The 20,878-nt window shown below is 47.2% G+C and overlaps 1 protein-coding gene across 1 annotated transcript in view; it reads left to right on the top strand.

Annotated features, from left to right (window-relative positions):
* The window catches only part of SERPINB1 (serpin family B member 1), an 82,179-nt gene that overhangs the window by 44,723 nt on the left and 16,578 nt on the right, over window positions 1-20,878 (top strand). The window contains exons 5-6 of the mRNA XM_086965071.1: window positions 8,456-8,598; window positions 20,324-20,491. Coding sequence (XP_086821197.1) covers window positions 8,456-8,598; window positions 20,324-20,491 — 311 coding nt within the window. The remainder of the gene's footprint in view (window positions 1-8,455; window positions 8,599-20,323; window positions 20,492-20,878) is intronic.

Raw genomic sequence — 20,878 nt, forward strand, 5'->3', positions numbered from 1 at the left:
GCCTTTCCACCGCGGTTGCCTTCCGACTGCGGCGGAAAAGCTTTAACATGGCTGGCGGTGTCTATCAGACACCGCCATCCATATCAGGATGGTGTAAAATGTATGCTTTTCCGCAGCGGCATTTCCGCCGTGGAAAAGCATACGGACCTTCACTTCGGGGGAACGTTGCGGGCCCCCTGGGTAAAGGGGGGGTGGGGGGGTTCACATGGGGGGGGTTACCTATGGTATCCCCCTGCATTTGCGTGAACAAAGCAGCAGGCACCGCGCGGTGCCTGCTGCTTTGTGCACGTAAATGCAGTGCATGCATTTTTAACAATGCGGTGGGTGCAGCTTGAAGCTGCACCCGCCGCAATGTTAAAGATAGAGGATGTGACCGCCACCCTGGCGGTCACATCCTAATCTGCACGGAGGGAACGCCGCAGCCCATGCGGACGTTCCCTCCTACTCTGGGGTCGCGGACGGACTCAAGTCCGTCCGCGATCCTAATGACCCCCATAATCTGCAGTAACTCCTTACAGGTGCCCATTGTATCAATTACTGCTGCAGGGCAGAGTTACCTGGGCACTCCGAATGAGGCCCTCAATAATCAAGTGTCACAAACGTCAGCTCATAGCCCAGACATGGGGATGGTACTCACATTAACAGGTGTAACTTTTTCAATTAACTTAATCTCAAGTAATGGGTTCGTGAACACCTTGCTTACAATACCATACAGACTGCCAAAGATCTCCAGACAGAATGATCCTGTGCAGAAAACATACTGACTAGGTGAGATGATAGAATCAAGGTTAGGGGAGATCAGTGCTTATTTTAAAGGCACTTACACCCATATATGCCAAAATCTGCTTGGAATACAAACTATTTACCTTACCTAAACTATATTTTTCCTAGAGGTGCGTTTCATGCACCAATCAAACTGCATTTGTCAGAGGAAACACAACACAATAACCAACATAAAAACAAACTCCCTAACAACACTGACTTCCTGAAATTACTAGTAGCACATGAATCCCTTAACAATTGTAATTGGTCACAAATACAAAATTGTGGGATACACATTTGGTGTTAGACAAGAAAGCTACTGAGCTAAAACCTGCTGCCATGATACTTCTCAAAGGTGGTGGGCCTATAACAGGAAGCAAGTGTTACACTTTTTTCAGAACACAGATTTTGTGCTTTTCAAATTTTTATCTATGTATTTTCTTGTAGCAGTTAAGAAGTTGAGCAAATGCAGCTTTTCATCAAATTGTGTACTCCATCTGTGCTCAAGCAAAAAAAATCACTTTGAAGGAGAATATGTGTGCAGACAGGGCCATAGAGGAGTGGTGTGGCTCACTGGTTAGAGGCGGCAGACCCGAGAGCAGAGGACGGCCCGGGACCAGGGTTCAATTCCCGACGCGGCAGGGTCGTGAACCAGGGTCAGCGGACTCGATAATTCTCACCTCAGTGCCTACTCGAACCAGGGATCACACTCGGCAACTCTGGGCATTAGCTTGCCTCATCGCCACAACGGCCCCCCACATACGCCGGGGATGCCTGGTTTCACCTTGGAGATACCCAGTAGGGACCATCTCACAGGGAAAGCCAGGACGGGTTCCCCAGCGGTCTACTGCGCAGAGATACTCCTTCGGGAGTCGATTCTAGCGCGTTAGAAGCCCACAATTAATTAATTAATAGTTGTAGAGTGTCAGAGTCCATGCTCTTCAAAGTGGCAGTGGGTAAATCTCCATGGCTAGCCTAAGAATTATGTCCCGGACATTATAATAGAGCAGTTTCACTGGGAAGGGGATTCTGACCAAGAACGCTACTAAAAACAAAGAGTCAAAGACCACACTCCATTGAGTAGAAAGGTGTGTCCTGTGTAAGAAGCCAGACATTAGCTATTTCACAAACCTTTATTTTACAGGTCACAGTAGATTCAGAAATTCACCTTATGCACCCACTGTTCTAACATCGGTGGCCCTTATTCGCCTGTTTTGAGAGAGACTTACTCAGCATGTTTTCTGATCTCTATACCTCAGGTGTTATTAGCTTGGAACAATCTTTAGGTTTGATATTCTTTGTTCAATCTCAGCGAGTCTGTTGCCATATCTGTGCGGCCAGGCATCTATATGGCCAACTATTTAGGTACAGATTTCATACTTGGTTCTTATATTACCAAAGTCAGTCCTCAACTCTGTGAACATCAATTTCACCTAAAACAAAAATTGATAGCAAAGTGTTGTGTGTTTTCATGTCTCTCAGTGGAGGGGCGTCCATGATTTTTGATTTAATGTTGCCAGAATCCAGTTTGGATACGGCCTTTTCATTTTCCTGCAATCCAAATGTAATTATGGCTGTTAGTAAATACAGTGCTCCTACTGAAATGATTCACATCTCAGCTAAAGATGTGTACACTGCAGCAGCTGATTGAGCCTCCTGCCCACCAAACAATTCAATATCCAAATCCTGATAATTATTTGTCACAACGCAAACTCTAGTAAAATAGTTTTATATGGTACAAAGCAGTTCAGCAAATCACAGATGCCTAAATTGCAGAGTAGAGGGCAACCTATGGGTGCTCAGGATTTCCATTATATCCATGCCTCACCTCTATTTTAAAAAGAACTCTTTTTCAGCTAGAATTGTGATTTACAATATTATGAATCAGGACCTCCAGTAAGAAAAGGAAGCACTAATGTCTAAATATGCTGTTGTGAGGCCTCTCTTAAAAAAGCCTACCTTGGTACTTAGAGACTGAGCACAACTGGGGCATATTTTAAACTTACTGACCACAGCAAACGCCATAGAATGGGTTAATTGCAAAAAGCTTTTTGGAATTGGAGGAGACATTGCTGGACCAAACCAAGTTAGAGTTCTGGATGACTGCAGTCCTTGTTCAAATCCAGGACAATTCTTGTAAGCCAGTGATCAAAGACATGGGAAACTGTCAGATCTGTCTGACTCGATGGACCACAAATACCTTTTAACAGGCTAGACAATAGGGATTGAGAGGTGTAATCAAGTATTGGCTTGCTACATTCTTGGAAAGCCTTTTGTCCGTCAGATAAAACTCAGGCATTTTTTCTCAAAGCCTTTAATTTTTGAGCTGTGGTATCTCACAGTTGTGTTACCACTTCTCTTCAATCTCTAAATGCTGCAATTTGCTACGGTGGTCATAGCATATATGTTGAATAGTATTTTACCTGGTGATGATGCTTAATTGGCTTTGCAAGTGCTGAAGAGAGGTCATGGCTAGTGCTTAATTTGTATTGGAAATGATTGCCGGTGCCTCAAGCTCTGATCAGAAACCCACGGCAGGTGCTTTTGCAGGTTGACACACCAAATACTAGGGCTGCCTAGTCTTGAATTGACCTCACACTTCTTCGATCCACTCTCTAGAAACTCCTTGCTCCTGTATCCCACTCATGCATGTTCCTACAGTTTCCTGTCTTTCTCTTCCTGCTTTTTCCGCTTTATGTGTTTTTCTCTCCTTTACTCTTGGTCAATGTCTGATGTGGAAAAAATACGCGATGGTCCCCAAAAATAAGTGCTATGGGACCCACCGGCAACCATCAGCTCAATGTAAGCACTGGTTATGGCCCACAGTGTTAGCAAAACAGTTTGTGGACCCTATTTCATTGAATAAAGGAAAGCAATTTAGACAAGAATAGTTCAGAGGTGTTATTAGTTTGGGTTAGGTGTTCACTGCCCAGAACCTTTTGGATGTCCTGAAATGATGGGTACAACGGAGTGACCTGGCACGCTGTGAAAAACAAGATCTCAGAGGTTGTCAAAGATTATGTTATTTCCACCTTGAATTAGTTAATGCGTACTTCATATACTGAATGTACTGCATTTTCCTGAAACATCTGAGACAAGACCCCTGGTCAGAGCTGTGATTGTGTCCAGATTGCTTTGTGCCAATGCAATGTTTGTGTGTCTTTTACTGTGGAGGCTCTGGTAAGTGTGAAACTGGGCATACACATTCATAATAAGTAGGTACATACATTCAAGTTGCTGTGGATTGTGTCCTGGTTCTCGTGAGATAAGTACATGTTTGTATATGGCTTACATTCGAAACCTCTCTTGTGATTATCCTGTGCTGCATTAATTGAAGCTTGGTGGCCAATGGGTGATAGCTGAGGAATATTCATTTGAATTTAAAGAGAAAGGGTTTGCACTTCCAGTCAGGCAAGTCCTTGACACTGATTTCAACTCACATGACGACACATGAACCATAGCCCTCAAAATCCTTTGCCTGAATCACTTACTCTTTGGCACCTTATACAAGCCATTGACTGCCAATACTCTCAGCAGGTCTATCATCACATTATCAGTCATTCCTATTTTCTGTGGGGGAGTGGTTTTAGGCTATCCAGTTGATGGGTCGAGCATTGTATTCTGAAGGCGGTAGCAAAGTTTTAGCATGACTAACTGGAAACCAGGAGACAGGAACAGGCAGTATGCAGGACCATGAATCGCCTTACAGCCTCAAAACTGGTAATCCGTAGCAAGACAACTGACATCTCTGAAAGTATCAGTAAGTCATTTAACACCCTTATTAACGTCCTACTGAGGTCAGAGAAGACACGTTTGTGAATGCATTGTATTGTGTCCTCTGTGCTATACACATTTAGGATTTATCGCCAAAAATTCAATCTGACGGAACGAGGCACAATGTCTGAGTGGCAGGGCCTGTGACCCTTCTAGGGGTATCATTAAGGGGCAAGTGGAGTGATACCCCTGAGGAATATCAGTCTGCCAAACTAATAGCGGTCCAGTGTTTCTGAACCTAAAATGCTCCGGAAACACCAAACCCAACTTTACCAGGTGTGGATTCACAACTAGAGAGTGGCAAGGGCTGTACCCCCAGTCCCAAACACACACCCACCCTTGCCAGCACAATGGCTTCACATATGCCCTCCAGTCCCCTGACATCTATCTATCTCCACCACCACCCTCCCATCTCCCCAACGCACAGCAATATCCCAATACCATTTACCACTTGCTTGGTAAATAGAATTGGAAAAGGACCTGGAATCTTGGAATCTGGTCTGACATACGAAAATTGACCTGGTAATACAGGGTTGGTATGTTATTTCCTAATCCAGGCTCAATACCTTGTAATATCCGTTATTTGGAGATAGATGTATGGCAAAGAAAGGAATCGTAATTAGTGATCACTTTCTGGGGACAAAAAGAATAACCCACCACACCATCATCCTAGGTAAATGCTGTCTCCAAGAGAGAGAGAGGCTTCCTGAATCATGGAGAGAGACAATAGCAAATATTTTTGTGGTCAAACACATGATATCCTCAGTTCTCAGTTCCCTACCTATGAGTGCACTACCTTCCCTAATGTCTCAGAACATTGGTGGTGATGTAGGTTGAGAAGTGTCTCTGAGCTATGCATTGGATCCAATTTGATTGTGCCATTGGGAATCCTGTTAATGATAATAAAGGTCAAGGAAAATCCTACAAGAGAAATAATACATTGCTGGGGCAGAGTGAAGGGTAGTGCAAGACTAAGGGCCCGGAGATTTCAGGTGAGCAATTTCAATATGGAGGATGGTTCTCACACAGGAATCCTCCAGCATGACTCTGAATCCAGGCAAATTCAACATTGAGTGGAACGTGAGATGTTCCTAAAAACTGATATAGATGTGTAAATGTTCAGGTACTTGTGGGAAATTTAGGGAACAGCTTTGTGTAGAGCACTGTCTGGCAAGTAGCCAGTCCTCACTGGATAGAGATAAGCTTGAGGTTTCTCATCTGAGCCCCCTTGTGATAAAAAGGAAAGGACAGTCTTGGATTTTTGCAGTAGCGAGGTGCTGTTGATCACAGACAAGATATTTTGCATGCAGAGGTGCACCAGATGGTTTACAATCTTGCATACTATGGCTTTGTGTCAGTGTTTAGCGAGTGGTACCTGGAAAAATTCCCTCTGCCAAAAGGCTCTGTTCACCTACAGTGCTGCAGCTGTGCAGCTTAGCCACATTCTGCCAATACAACACCAGTTCTTCTGCCTTTCACCTGCAGCAAAGAGATAGAGAGACATTGGGTAAATGCCATTCTTGTGCCTTCCTCTCCCTAGGATAAATGTAAGATTGAGCAGTCAGTCTCAGTGAAAGGAGGACTTTGGAGCCAACTGGGAGTTTGAATACCACATCTGTCCTCTTCCCTAATATGTGGTGGGCCGGGAAGCATATAGGGATTTACCCTCCCAATTGCTTTCTATGAGATATTTTTCTAGCTTACCAGCCCAATTGATTGCAGAGTCTGGTGATCCTGCTTTCAAAAATATATTTGAGAGAACGGCAGACCACAATTCAGTTCCAGTTGGTGTACATTACTATGCGGAGTCTCGAGTGAGGCCCAGCTGCTCTTGAGTCCTCTATAATGCCAGGGTATCAAGTGGGTTCCTAGCCTGGTCAGGAAGCTACCCTGTTCACAGGTGTGCCTCAGTCTCTGTGAATTGGATCAGAACAGTACCAGAGGATACAGTTAACTCTGCAGGACAGTGTAAAGAGCCACTCAAACCCGCACAAACCCTGACCTGGCTATGGAAAAAGTGTTTGGAGTCCATGATGCAGCAGCTACTACCGGCTAGCATGCTAAAGCTCAGACGACCGACCGGTGCATAAGGAGTGATGCAGACACCTGCAAACCCTGATGCTATCTCAGAAAAGACCACCCATGATTGTAATTGGTTGGTTATGATAATATAAAGATGTTAGACGGTTGTTGAGATAAGAAGATTGAAGGTTATGAAGTGAAGATGCTGGGTGGTGGATTAAAGAAGGGGTAGGCATGTGAAGGTACATTTCTAGCTCTGTTGGCTGAACGCAGGGGGTAGGATTGGGAAGATCTTAGGAATAGGGCAAGATTAATGATCCGCAAAATAAAGCTTACTTCTAGAAGAAATGTTTTCTTTTTGTGTTTTAATAGATCAAAAATCTGTTTTGAGATTCACGTATCATTAGGAGAACGTCTGATCATATCACCTCTGAAGTTAGTGTCATTTACATCTTCTTAGTGTGGTGCTTCATCCATGGGCTGCTCTTTGTTCTCTCTGTGTGGTTGAATATCTTCCTTCACATTTCACATAGGTTGGAACATTTGACAAAAATGTGGCGCGTATTTTATGACACATCATCATATTCTATCTGGTGTAAACAGCAGGAGCAGGACTTGCTTTTTAGCCTGTTCTGTTTTATTGTGGGTCCAGAAATGTACCACCTTTTATCTGTGCATCTTATCATTGGCATGTCCTCTCAGAGGGATAAAAAAAGTAAGATGGCAGACATCCTGACTCTTCTCCAGAGAGCACAAAAGAGCACAAAAGAGTAGGGAGTTGAATATATATTTATTATCAAGGTACATACATGTGGCAATAAATATAGTAAATCTATACTTACCTGTATATTCTTTCCTTCACATATTTTGGTAGTTGATATTCTGGCTACGATATTTAGGTAAAACAATATTTAAAACTCACTATACTCATAAGATGCTCTCACTGTAACTTTGGACTGAAATCTGGTGATGAAAGTAGTGTTTTCAAAGTCAGACATCCATGTCTTTTTCTGTGATATGCTCTGAAGTGACTGCATGCAGCTCTATTCTGGTTTATACACATAAATTAACATGGTTAGAAAAGCATGCAATGTGTCCTAGCCTTGTTCCATTGTTTGCACAATCATGTGTATTGTTGCTGCTTTTCTGCCAAAGCGTGCACAGGAGTACATGTAGAAAGAATCCAGCTTAAGCGTTTCTCTTATTAGCAATGTGTTGTTTCTGTGACCTTGAGGGTGGCCATCTCCTTCATCATACATGTGCAATGAAGAAGTCATAATGTGTCAGTGATTTCGGTGCATGCCAGAATGTGTCTGATTTACTGTGACGTGGGTGGGTGTTAGGCATTGGCTAGAGGTGAAGGTCTACAAGGGTATATTGCCTCCTTTGGGCGATATGCACCAGATCCTCTGCATCGTCATATCATGAATGCAATCTGGGTACCTAATAGTTCTTTGAGTGATACATAGATCCCCATCACTTAACATTTGAATATTCAGAGTGTGCTGTGTGTTGCGGTATCCGAAGATCTGTTCCTTGGCCTTTGGGGAACCAAGTGAGAGACCAATGGGTCTAGAACATTGGAATAGTCCAAAATGGGTCCTTTACCATATTGAGTCCCTGCAAGTCACTACAAAATATGATGTTTTTGTGAAGAAGCTGAAGCAGTGAATTTATGACCTGGGTGTGGACCTGTGGAAATGTGCGTTGTAACAACTAATGGTCCAAAAAATACAGTAAGTTGCATCTTCCCCCTCATTCCCCTTCCACTTTTCCAAAACCATCTTGAAAGGGTTGGTTTCCTTGCTGCGCTAACCCATTCTTTAACTTGCCTATAAGTATGTTACGTCTGAAATACACACTGATATTTCCTTTTAAATTCAACTCCTGGCTTTAGGTAAAATTCTGGATCTACTGCCTGAAGGTACCATTGATAGTTCCACAATCCTGGTGCTGGTGAATGCCATATATTTCAAGGGAAACTGGGCAGAGAAATTTAATGCAGAGAGCACCGTGGACATGCCATTCAGGCTGAATAAGGTAATTCTTGTTCCGAAAAGAAGAACTGCAAACAATTTGAAATCTTGTATAATGAAAGATGAATTAAGGATTTGATTATTTCATATAAATGTAACTGGTTTGGGTAAGGGGGAAATGTTTGCATTGTATTTGTATTCCTGTCTGATCTGTGCTTCAGCATTTGGGGAATTACTGCTACCATTAATTTTGCTTACATTTCCAGTATCCCTTTTAGACATCTTGGGGACATTAAGAAAGCTTCCCTGAGAATGTATTCCGCTTGTTGCCTACTGTTGGACCCGGCCCATTAGGCAGGTTCACCCCTAGACTTTTTGCGTTTTCCTAGCCTATTTATGGAACCTGGGATTGGTGATTTTAGGCCTCTGCGCACTTTTTCACTGTGGTACAGTGTAAAGTGCTTGAGCTCTCTGTGGATGAATGGTGAGTGACCTGCCCTCCCATAGGAATGAATGGGGAATATGTATGCCCATGATAGTTCCTGATGCGTGGGGAGTGCAGGGGCGAGTTTGGTATGAGAGAACTCGTGAGAATGAATGCTGCAAAATGATGTATGCAACATGGCTGTGTCTAGTCTAGAAGTCCTACTTTTGGAAGTTGGCATATTTGTGTAAGTTGGTGCTAGCGTGTGATTGGCTGGTGAGCCTGGCCCAGAGTGCATGGGCCTGCTTGTGGATTGACTGTCTGGTTTGAGGATGACAGGGGCTGGAGAGCCCAGGAGGTTGTCTGAGTCAGCCCATGGATGAAAGGCAGCATCTGCTGCCAGGGAAGTGGGAGGAGATGGCACCTGATAGTGAAGGGCTGTTCCTGTGTAACTACAAAGCTGGCTCCATCTCCCGCTGGGCGACTGACACCTCTGTCCCTGATACTGAAGGGGACTTCCCTCTAAACCAGTCCAGCTGGTTCTCACACTGCCTGCTTCAAAGGACTTCAAAGAACTTCAAAGGTTTTGCACTGTATAAAAAGGGGTTGTATCCCCTTCCAAATTGTTCTTGTTTTCAACTTGAATCTGCCAGGGGCTGCTGCTGCTTGAGCTCAGGGGAATCCCTGGCTCTGCCCAGCCCTGGGCACCTGATGGACTTTCCTGGACTCCTGGGGGACCCCTCTGCCTTGCTGGGCTGATGGGGGGGACTTTGCTTTGCCCCCTGGGACTCTCTGGACCTTTGTGCAGCATGGTGGAGCTGCATTTCTGGAAGGACCCTTTGTACTTTTTGTTCTAGCGCTTTGGGAGCGCTTTATTGCTCATAGCGCTTTCGAGCGCTTTATTTTTGATTCTAGCGCTGAGGAGCGCTTTGCCAGCCTGGCGAGTGCCCACCTCGCTTATTTGTTACTTTATTTAAATTTCGGCTGCCCACGCCGATATCTTTAATGCCTGCCCGCCTGCCTGCCTAAAGGAGAAGGGCCGCTGCGCTGCCCGCAGCGACCCGGAAGTGGATGGCCGGCCGGCCAATCCCAGCGCGGCCGGCCGGAAGTCCCGCCCCCGCAGCCTGAGAGGAGAGAAGCTGCCCGGGGGAGAGAAGAAGGGCGAGTGATGGCGGCTGGTCGGCAGGGCTCCCGTGAGCGGAGGGAGCCCTGCCACGAGAGGAGCGGCCTGAGGACGGAAGCGGAGGGGGCGCGAGGCACATTTGTCGGTGCCTGCCCCCACCGCGAGGCTCCCCGGCGAGAGAGAGAGAGACCGGCAGCAACGAGAGCCCCGGTGAGTCTGGTCTGGGGTCGGGCGGAGTGGAGCAGAGCAGGGGAGGGGCGCCGGGACACGTTGTCGGTGTCCGCCCCTCCCCCGCAGTAGCGCGAGCTCGCGCTCAAGAGAGAGAAGCCACGAAGGCTTCAAGGGCGGCCCCAGATGGCAGTGGGCCGCCCCAACGTTACACAGAGTGCGAGAAGGAAGCCATGAAGGCTTCATGGGCGGCCCCGGTTGGCAGTGGGTCGCCCCAACGTGCACGGAGCCCGGAGAGGCTCCCAGCCCCATTTGTTTTTGTATTTCGTGCCCTGAGAGGCGCTGGGGGCATTCTATGAAGTGAATGGAGAGTCAGGGCGGCCCCGTTTGGCAGTGGGTCGCCCCAACGCTTTGAGAGAGCCTGTGTGGCTCAGAGGGGCCATATGTGTTTCTAAGAGCCTGTGTGGCTCCAACGTTTGACCAGTGTTGGCCAGAGCCTGTGTGGCTCCAACGTGCGCAGTGTTGGCTTCAGAGCCTGTGTGGCTTAGCTGGCGCCGTTTTGTTGATTCTTCAGGTGCCCAGCACTTTGTGGGCACCTGCCACGTTTAGGCCTTTCTGTGATGTACACAGTTGCCCAGCACTTTGTGGGCAACTGCCACGTTTAGGCTTTTGTACTTTGGACTGGCGCTGCATGGCAGCGCGCCCTGACTTTGGACCCAGGGCATCCTTGCCCCAACAAGGCCAGTTGGCCTAGGGACTGCCACAGGTAGTGGCTTATGTAGTGTTGGCGCAATGTGATTTCTATGCTTTTAAATAGTAATTGCCTACTGTGTGTTTTTGCGCTATTGATTTATTAGGCACCTCTGAATGTTTATGCATTATGTGTCTTCCTTTCCATGCGCTGCACCTCTGAATGTTTAGTCATCATGTGTCTTCTTGCGCTGCACCCCTGAATGTATTTTATTGCATCATGTGCCCTATTCTTAACACCTCTGAATGTGTTACTGCATCATGTGTCTTCCTTTCCATGCGCTGCACCTCTGAATGGTTAGTCATCATGTGTCTTCTTGCGCTGCACCCCTGAATGTAGTTTATTGCATCATGTGCTCTATTCTTACTCCTCTGAATGTAGGTTATTGCATCATGGGTAATGTGTCCTTTTCCTAGACCCCTAAATGCTGAGTGATACTTAGGTGGTTGTCTTTTCTACTCCTCTGAATGTAGGTTTATTGCATCATGAGTAATGTATTCTTTCTTAGACCCCTAATGCTGTGTGATACTTAGGTGGTTCTTCTTTATTAGTACAGGTGGTCCTAGTAAGGTCCTGGTTCCTGTTACCAGTGGTTACTGGTTGTTATCTTTGTGATTACCATTTTATGTTTTATTATTTCTTATTCTAGAAGTGCTATATCTGACTATGACAGTGGCCCTTGTGGCCCTGTCTTGTGTACATAATCCCTGTGAATATTGCCCGTGCCAGTTGGCACCATGTATATGTGTGATTTTATCTGATGTGTTTTTACAATACAAAAGTTATTTTTATAATAACCTTGTGTGGAGTCTCTTCTGTGGTGTGCCTAGTATGTTGTTGCTGTTGTGCGCTGGCGCAAATGCTTTACACATTGCCTCCGAGTTTAGCCTTACTGCTTGTGCCAAGCTACCAAGGGGGTGAGCAGAGGTTATCTTGGCGTGTGACTTCCTTGCCCTGACTAGAATGGTGGTTTCTGCCTGGCTTTGGCGTCAGCCTTAGCCTACCAGAAATAGCCAGTTCTAACATTGTTGGTCAGCGGTACGGATTTTGGACTTGTGTTTGCGCAGTGCCATAGCAACAACTGGCTACATTACAAAACTCTGCAATTGTTTTTTTCAGATAGTCACATGTTTGGGATTATTGTTTTTGATTTTTTTCCTCAAGAGTGTCATTTTCAAATGTGTTTCTGCGCTTTATGTTTAGTGGCAGATAAAAGAAAGTGACAGGGCGGGACGCCATTAGAGGGGGGAGGTTCCCATAGATTAGGAATCCCTTGCTGGGTCCCGTGTCCAATCCCAAATCCTGTCCCTGTGTGGGTAGATGGAAGAGAGGGAGTGTGAGGAGAAATGACTAGCTCAGGAGGGTGGTTGTTCCCTGAGTGTAGTGTGTGTGTCTGGATTCCCCAGTGTGGTAGGATCCAGTGGTGGCAGCTTTAATGTGTCCAGTGTGTTAATTCCCATTCCCCGCTCCCAGAGTTTGGTACCTGTGTCACGTGTGGTCAGGTTGAGTGATCAGGGGTGGTGGAAACTGCCTTACCAGTCCGAGGGGGGGGAGTGTGCGAATGAGTGATGTGCTGAACTGGAGGAGTTGGTGTGAGTTTTCTTTTTGTTAAAGAGCTTGCATGAGAGGTGTACCTCTGGTGGTGTGCAGGAGGTCCTGCAGAGGCACTGGACAGGAAGGTGGATGTCTGGCGGTGTGCTAGATGTCTTGCAGAGGCATTAGGGAGTGGTTCCAAAAGGAGTGGCTTGTGTATCTGATGATCCTGTAAAGGGGAAGAGGTTCATGTGTAACCCAGCTAGGTCCCAGTAGTATGGTAGGGGTGTAGGGGCTCACGCCCTGTCTCAGTGGAGGCGGAGTGAGTGTGGGACGGTGTGTCCCACGTTGGCCTGAAACCCTATCTCAGGGCCTGGAGGGTTCCTTAAGGGAGCGCCAGGTCAGGGGCCTAAGCTGTACATAGGTCATTTGAGGAGGATCTTCCTGTGTCTAGAGGACGGGGAGTGTCTGTAACCAGAACTCCGGCGGTCCTAGTGTTGGGCAGTACCGCTCCTAAGTGGAGGGTGCAGAAGTCCTGGCTCGCTGAGCATTTGACCGTCTAGAGTGCTTGACCATTTGTGGGGCCTCTGGAGGTCGTTCCCCGAGGAGGGGGGAAAGCCGGGTTGGGGTGTGGCCTGACCTGGAAGGAGTACTGGAGGAGAGTGTGTCGCTGATACGCCGCTGGCGTGTGCTCTGTCTAGCCTGAGACATACTGGAACTGGAAGGGGGTGCAGAGGGACGGTGTCCTTACTTCTGACCCCGGTGTAACCTGAGGGTTTAGATCTTAGGTTGGGAGATTAGGAAACTTCTAGGTCAAGAGGAATCTCTACCAAAGTGGATCAGCTGAAGAGACTGAGGGGGCTGCCCTTGCTGTGTGTTCTGGGGCTCACCTGCAGTTTGTTGTTTTCACTAAGGTAGAGGAAAGGGGGCTTTGCTGTGTGCTGTGTCCCACCACCTGCTTGAAGAGGGACTGTGCTGTGTGCTTTGTACCTCAGAAGTAGAATAGTTTCCAGGTGGTAGACCAGTGATGGAGTGAGGTCCTGATCTGGTAGGAGAATTGTGTTCTGGTGAAGTGCTTTTCTGTGAGGGTGCGGAAACCCAGAAGTAGAGGTAGGGTGGGGCATTCTTGCCCGTGACCTCTGGTCAGCCTGAGGGTATGGTCCCTAGGTTGTTGGATCAGTGGTAGTTGTAGCTACACTGAGAGAGAGAGTGGAGAATGGCTATTGTGTGCCAGGGGTTACTACCCCCCACTCTGTGGATTAGTTAGGACCTGTGATTTGGATGGCCTATGGCCTGGTCTTGGCTGTGGATGACTAGTGTGTACCAGTGGGGTACCCTAGTTGAGTCAGAGAGTTATTATTTGGAGGAAACCATGTAGGTTCAGAGTGGCGAAAAACTGGACGGTGTCCCTGCTGTGCGAGGCCGTGTCCGTGGTTTTGTCGCCCAAAGCAGTGAAGCCCATCAGTGGTGTGATTGGTCTACCCTGCGTTTTGGCTGGAAGGGGGTTGTGTTGGACCCGGCCCATTAGGCAGGTTCACCCCTAGACTTTTTGCGTTTTCCTAGCCTATTTATGGAACCTGGGATTGGTGATTTTAGGCCTCTGCGCACTTTTTCACTGTGGTACAGTGTAAAGTGCTTGAGCTCTCTGTGGATGAATGGTGAGTGACCTGCCCTCCCATAGGAATGAATGGGGAATATGTATGCCCATGATAGTTCCTGATGCGTGGGGAGTGCAGGGGCGAGTTTGGTATGAGAGAACTCGTGAGAATGAATGCTGCAAAATGATGTATGCAACATGGCTGTGTCTAGTCTAGAAGTCCTACTTTTGGAAGTTGGCATATTTGTGTAAGTTGGTGCTAGCGTGTGATTGGCTGGTGAGCCTGGCCCAGAGTGCATGGGCCTGCTTGTGGATTGACTGTCTGGTTTGAGGATGACAGGGGCTGGAGAGCCCAGGAGGTTGTCTGAGTCAGCCCATGGATGAAAGGCAGCATCTGCTGCCAGGGAAGTGGGAGGAGATGGCACCTGATAGTGAAGGGCTGTTCCTGTGTAACTACAAAGCTGGCTCCACCTCCCGCTGGGCGACTGACACCTCTGTCCCTGATACTGAAGGGGACTTCCCTCTAAACCAGTCCAGCTGGTTCTCACACTGCCTGCTTCAAAGGACTTCAAAGAACTTCAAAGGTTTTGCACTGTATAAAAAGGGGTTGTATCCCCTTCCAAATTGTTCTTGTTTTCAACTTGAATCTGCCAGGGGCTGCTGCTGCTTGAGCTCAGGGGAATCCCTGGCTCTGCCCAGCCCTGGGCACCTGATGGACTTTCCTGGACTCCTGGGGGACCCCTCTGCCTTGCTGGGCTGATGGGGGGGACTTTGCTTTGCCCCCTGGGACTCTCTGGACCTTTGTGCAGCATGGTGGAGCTGCATTTCTGGAAGGACCCTTTGTACTTTTTGTTCTAGCGCTTTGGGAGCGCTTTATTGCTCATAGCGCTTTCGAGCGCTTTATTTTTGATTCTAGCGCTGAGGAGCGCTTTGCCAGCCTGGCGAGTGCCCACCTCGCTTATTTGTTACTTTATTTAAATTTCGGCTGCCCACGCCGATATCTTTAATGCCTGCCCGCCTGCCTGCCTAAAGGAGAAGGGCCGCTGCGCTGCCCGCAGCGACCCGGAAGTGGATGGCCGGCCGGCCAATCCCAGCGCGGCCGGCCGGAAGTCCCGCCCCCGCAGCCTGAGAGGAGAGAAGCTGCCCGGGGGAGAGAAGAAGGGCGAGTGATGGCGGCTGGTCGGCAGGGCTCCCGTGAGCGGAGGGAGCCCTGCCACGAGAGGAGCGGCCTGAGGACGGAAGCGGAGGGGGCGCGAGGCACATTTGTCGGTGCCTGCCCCCACCGCGAGGCTCCCCGGCGAGAGAGAGAGAGACCGGCAGCAACGAGAGCCCCGGTGAGTCTGGTCTGGGGTCGGGCGGAGTGGAGCAGAGCAGGGGAGGGGCGCCGGGACACGTTGTCGGTGTCCGCCCCTCCCCCGCAGTAGCGCGAGCTCGCGCTCAAGAGAGAGAAGCCACGAAGGCTTCAAGGGCGGCCCCAGATGGCAGTGGGCCGCCCCAACATTACACAGAGTGCGAGAAGGAAGCCATGAAGGCTTCATGGGCGGCCCCGGTTGGCAGTGGGTCGCCCCAACGTGCACGGAGCCCGGAGAGGCTCCCAGCCCCATTTGTTTTTGTATTTCGTGCCCTGAGAGGCGCTGGGGGCATTCTATGAAGTGAATGGAGAGTCAGGGCGGCCCCGTTTGGCAGTGGGTCGCCCCAACGCTTTGAGAGAGCCTGTGTGGCTCAGAGGGGCCATATGTGTTTCTAAGAGCCTGTGTGGCTCCAACGTTTGACCAGTGTTGGCCAGAGCCTGTGTGGCTCCAACGTGCGCAGTGTTGGCTTCAGAGCCTGTGTGGCTTAGCTGGCGCCGTTTTGTTGATTCTTCAGGTGCCCAGCACTTTGTGGGCACCTGCCACGTTTAGGCCTTTCTGTGATGTACACAGTTGCCCAGCACTTTGTGGGCAACTGCCACGTTTAGGCTTTTGTACTTTGGACTGGCGCTGCATGGCAGCGCGCCCTGACTTTGGACCCAGGGCATCCTTGCCCCAACAAGGCCAGTTGGCCTAGGGACTGCCACAGGTAGTGGCTTATGTAGTGTTGGCGCAATGTGATTTCTATGCTTTTAAATAGTAATTGCCTACTGTGTGTTTTTGCGCTATTGATTTATTAGGCACCTCTGAATGTTTATGCATTATGTGTCTTCCTTTCCATGCGCTGCACCTCTGAATGTTTAGTCATCATGTGTCTTCTTGCGCTGCACCCCTGAATGTATTTTATTGCATCATGTGCCCTATTCTTAACACCTCTGAATGTGTTACTGCATCATGTGTCTTCCTTTCCATGCGCTGCACCTCTGAATGGTTAGTCATCATGTGTCTTCTTGCGCTGCACCCCTGAATGTAGTTTATTGCATCATGTGCTCTATTCTTACTCCTCTGAATGTAGGTTATTGCACCATGGGTAATGTGTCCTTTTCCTAGACCCCTAAATGCTGAGTGATACTTAGGTGGTTGTCTTTTCTACTCCTCTGAATGTAGGTTTATTGCATCATGAGTAATGTATTCTTTCTTAGACCCCTAATGCTGTGTGATACTTAGGTGGTTCTTCTTTATTAGTACAGGTGGTCCTAGTAAGGTCCTGGTTCCTGTTACCAGTGGTTACTGGTTGTTATCTTTGTGATTACCATTTTATGTTTTATTATTTCTTATTCTAGAAGTGCTATATCTGACTATGACAGTGGCCCTTGTGGCCCTGTCTTGTGTACATAATCCCTGTGAATATTGCCCGTGCCAGTTGGCACCATGTATATGTGTGATTTTATCTGATGTGTTTTTACAATACAAAAGTTATTTTTATAATAACCTTGTGTGGAGTCTCTTCTGTGGTGTGCCTAGTATGTTGTTGCTGTTGTGCGCTGGCGCAAATGCTTTACACATTGCCTCCGAGTTTAGCCTTACTGCTTGTGCCAAGCTACCAAGGGGGTGAGCAGAGGTTATCTTGGCGTGTGACTTCCTTGCCCTGACTAGAATGGTGGTTTCTGCCTGGCTTTGGCGTCAGCCTTAGCCTACCAGAAATAGCCAGTTCTAACACCTACCATTGGCTTTGTGCTTTGTAACTCCAATTTACTGGCTTACTATCTGCTGGCTTTATTTGTTTTAGGCTGTTCAAGTTCAGTTTGTCCTTCCCAAGGAGAAAAGCCTTTTCACATTCTTCCTCTAGCGCTCCTTTCGGTATATAGGCCTGTAAATCTTGTTTGTATGTTGTCACATTTGCTGTGCATTCAAATACAGAGGTCAAATGTCAAGCTCTGCCTTCCAAGGGAGATTTGTGTTTACATTTCTTTCTCTGACTTCAAAGTGAGATGTTTTATGTGACAACCATTTTGGATACTGGGGGTAGAGGAAAGGGTTTCTTCTGGCACAACAACACACATTAGACTCTGCAAGTATTTCAGAATGTATCAGTATTAGCAAAGCACAAATTAAGCAAATTGTTGTTAATTCTGAAGTGTGTTGGAAGCAAACACTTTAATATGATCAAAACAAAACAATACACTGTGTTATGCCATTTCCACACATTATCATTTTTGCGCTGTATTGTTTTATTAGTGAAACTGTATGTCTGTGCATATGTAATCTTCATTTCAATTGAAAATATGTCGTCTGTAATGGCAATGTGCTACCTCACCATGCATACTCCACTCTACGCCACTCCAATCTACTCTGTACCACTTCATGCAACTACATTCTACACTGCACCACTCCACTTTACACCATGCCACTGCACTCTGTGCCACAGCACTCTAATCCACTCTGTACCACTCTACTCTATGCCACTTACGCCACTGCACTCTACACCTCTCTACTCTGCACCAATCTGCTGTATGCCAGTGCACTCTACGCCACTCTACTCTACACCACTCCACTCTGCTCTGCAGAACTTAGCTGTACGCCTTACTCTATGCCAATCTGTAGCATTCCACTCTATGCCCCTGCATTTTATGCCAATCCACTGTATGCCACTCTAATCTACTCTGCACTACTGCACTTTATGCCACTGCACTCTACACCACTTTACGTCATTACTCTATGCCACTCTACGCTACTACACTCTATCCTGCACAACTCCACTCTACACCACTTCACTCTACCCTGCAACACTCCACTCTACACCACTTCACTCTACTCTGGAACAATCTACTCTACCCCACCGCACCATACACCATTGCACTCTACTCCACTTCACTCTATGTCACTGCACTCTATGCCACTGCACTCTACAACACTATACTCTAATCCATTGAACTCTGCGCCAATGCACTCTACTCTGCATCACTGTAGTCTATGCCACTAATCTCTACGTCACTCCACACTTAACACCACTCTATTCTGCACTACTGCACTCACTGCTACTGCACTCTATCCCACTGAAATCTGCAGCACTGCACTCCATGCCACTGTACTCTTCTCTGTAACACTCTACTCTGCACCACTCTATGCCACTATACTTTACTCTGCACCACTGCACTCTACTGTGCACCATTCTAATCTGCGCCTCTGCATTCTATAGCATTGCATTGTATGCCCCTGAATGCTATGCAGCTGTACTCTACTTCACTCCACTGTATACCACTATACTCTACAACTCTCTACGCCAATGCACTCTACACTAGTCCTCTCTACTCCTCTCCACTGTACGCCACTGCATTCTACTCTGCACCACTCTCCACTGTACACCACTGCACTGCACTCTGTACCACTGTACTCTACTCTGTACCACTGTACTCAACGCCACTTCCTTCTACACTATTGCACTCTATGCCACTGCACTCTGTAGGCCACTGCACTCTACGCCACTGAACTCTACCCCACTGAACTTTACCCCACTCTACATTGCACTACTGCATTCTATGCCAGTGCACTCTACGCCACTCTACTCTGCATCATTCCACTCTACGCCACTGCACTCTACAGCACGCAAATCTTCACCACTTTACACCACTGCACTCTATGGTACTCTACTCTACTCTGCATCACTGAACTCTACGCCACTCTATACCACACCACTCTGCATCACAACACTCTATGCCACTGAACTCTACTGTGCAACACTCAGCACAACTCCATTGTACAGTGCTGCATTGTACACCCCTGGGTTTTATGCTGCTGCACTCTACACCACTATACTTTGCAACTCTCTACACCAATGCACCCTACATCAGTCCACTGTACCCTGTGCCACTCCAGTGTATGCCACTCCACTCCATGCTACTCCAATACACAACACTCTATGCCACTCCACTTTACAACACTCTACTCGACTCTTTGCATTTCCACTTTATAACAAGCCACAACTCTCCTCTATGCCACTAACTTTAAGCCAGGCTTAACAGCAGCAATGCTAGTATACAACATGGCTAAAACCCGTTGGCAAAGGCAATAGCTCTTGCAAAGGCAAGAACTATTGGCTTTGCCAATGCTTGTTTTATGGTGTCCTCATGACCTGCCCCGTGGATATTCCATATTTCCAGACTGCCCTGCTAACATAATGGTGGTCACTGTGACAATGTCATATTTAGCAGGCCTGTTGTACGGAGCTGCCACCTCACACAACAGCTTGGGTCTTTTGTGGGAGCCATAACACTTATCCATCAGCTGTGTACCTCTTGCAAGGCCTTCTCCTTATGGGTGCACTGCCGGTGGCTTCAGGAGAAGAACAATGACCTTGTAGAGCCACCAAGAGCCTCCTCCACCTCCAAGAGCTCTCAGACCCAGAGGGGTTACCGCTTAACTCTTTGGCTTCTGCAGGATTGACCCGGTCCTCCTTCAGGTGCTTGAACATCAAATAGGCCCATGGCTTAATGCCAACCTTTCAGGAGTGCTTCATCAGTTTCCAATATATTTTTCCCTGGGGAAAATCCCCAAATTAACCCCACAACTTATTCTGTTCCTAATACTGACGACCCTGATCGTGAATATCTAGGCAGGATGGGAGCATTATCTGATACTGCTGCATTGGCTGGATCCCCATGTCCAATGAGATTGCTGTCTGACCAGTCCTCCCTTTTTGGCACTTTTAAGAATGCTTGCCCAAGAATCATAAATTATTTTTGCCCACAAAATGCTTAATTTTGTATGATTTTTCCTTGTGTTTCATTTGGATTCATGTTTTCTCAATAAATAAAGTTGCAATTATTATCTGTAATTTTTATCAGAATGAACAAAAGACAGTGAAGATGATGTATCAAAAGAAGAAGTTTCCTTTCCGCTACATTATGGAGGCCAACTGCCGTGCTCTGGAGCTTCCCTATGTTGGTGATGAACTCAGCATGATCCTCTTGTTACCTGATGACATCACCGATGATGCAACTGGCCTTAAACAGGTAAAGCCACATGTGCTGACTAGCTGTCTACTTTCAGTCGCTCTATGTCTTCATAAACAGGAATCGTGTCAGTCCTAAATTCCCAGCACACTAGCTTCGGATGGTTCTCACAGTTATATTTAAATATCTGTAAAGTGAGAGCCCTACAACATTCCAGGTTGCTGCTAATTGGAGTCATTTCACCAAAGTGCCAAAAATGGTGGGCATGACATCACATACACTTTGACTCATAATGGCATTCCCAAAAAATGAATTCACCTGACTTCTATCCTGATTGCATCACCACAAGTGATATCACAGAACTTCAAAACTGCAATACTTTTAGGATTATTAGAAAAAATGTGTTACTAAAGCAGAAAATATAGTACAGTTAGCAGATATGTCAGG

The sequence above is a fragment of the Lissotriton vulgaris genome, chromosome 4_1 (assembly GCF_964263255.1).
Source record: "Lissotriton vulgaris chromosome 4_1, aLisVul1.2, whole genome shotgun sequence".
Taxonomy (NCBI): Eukaryota; Metazoa; Chordata; class Amphibia; order Caudata; family Salamandridae; genus Lissotriton; species Lissotriton vulgaris.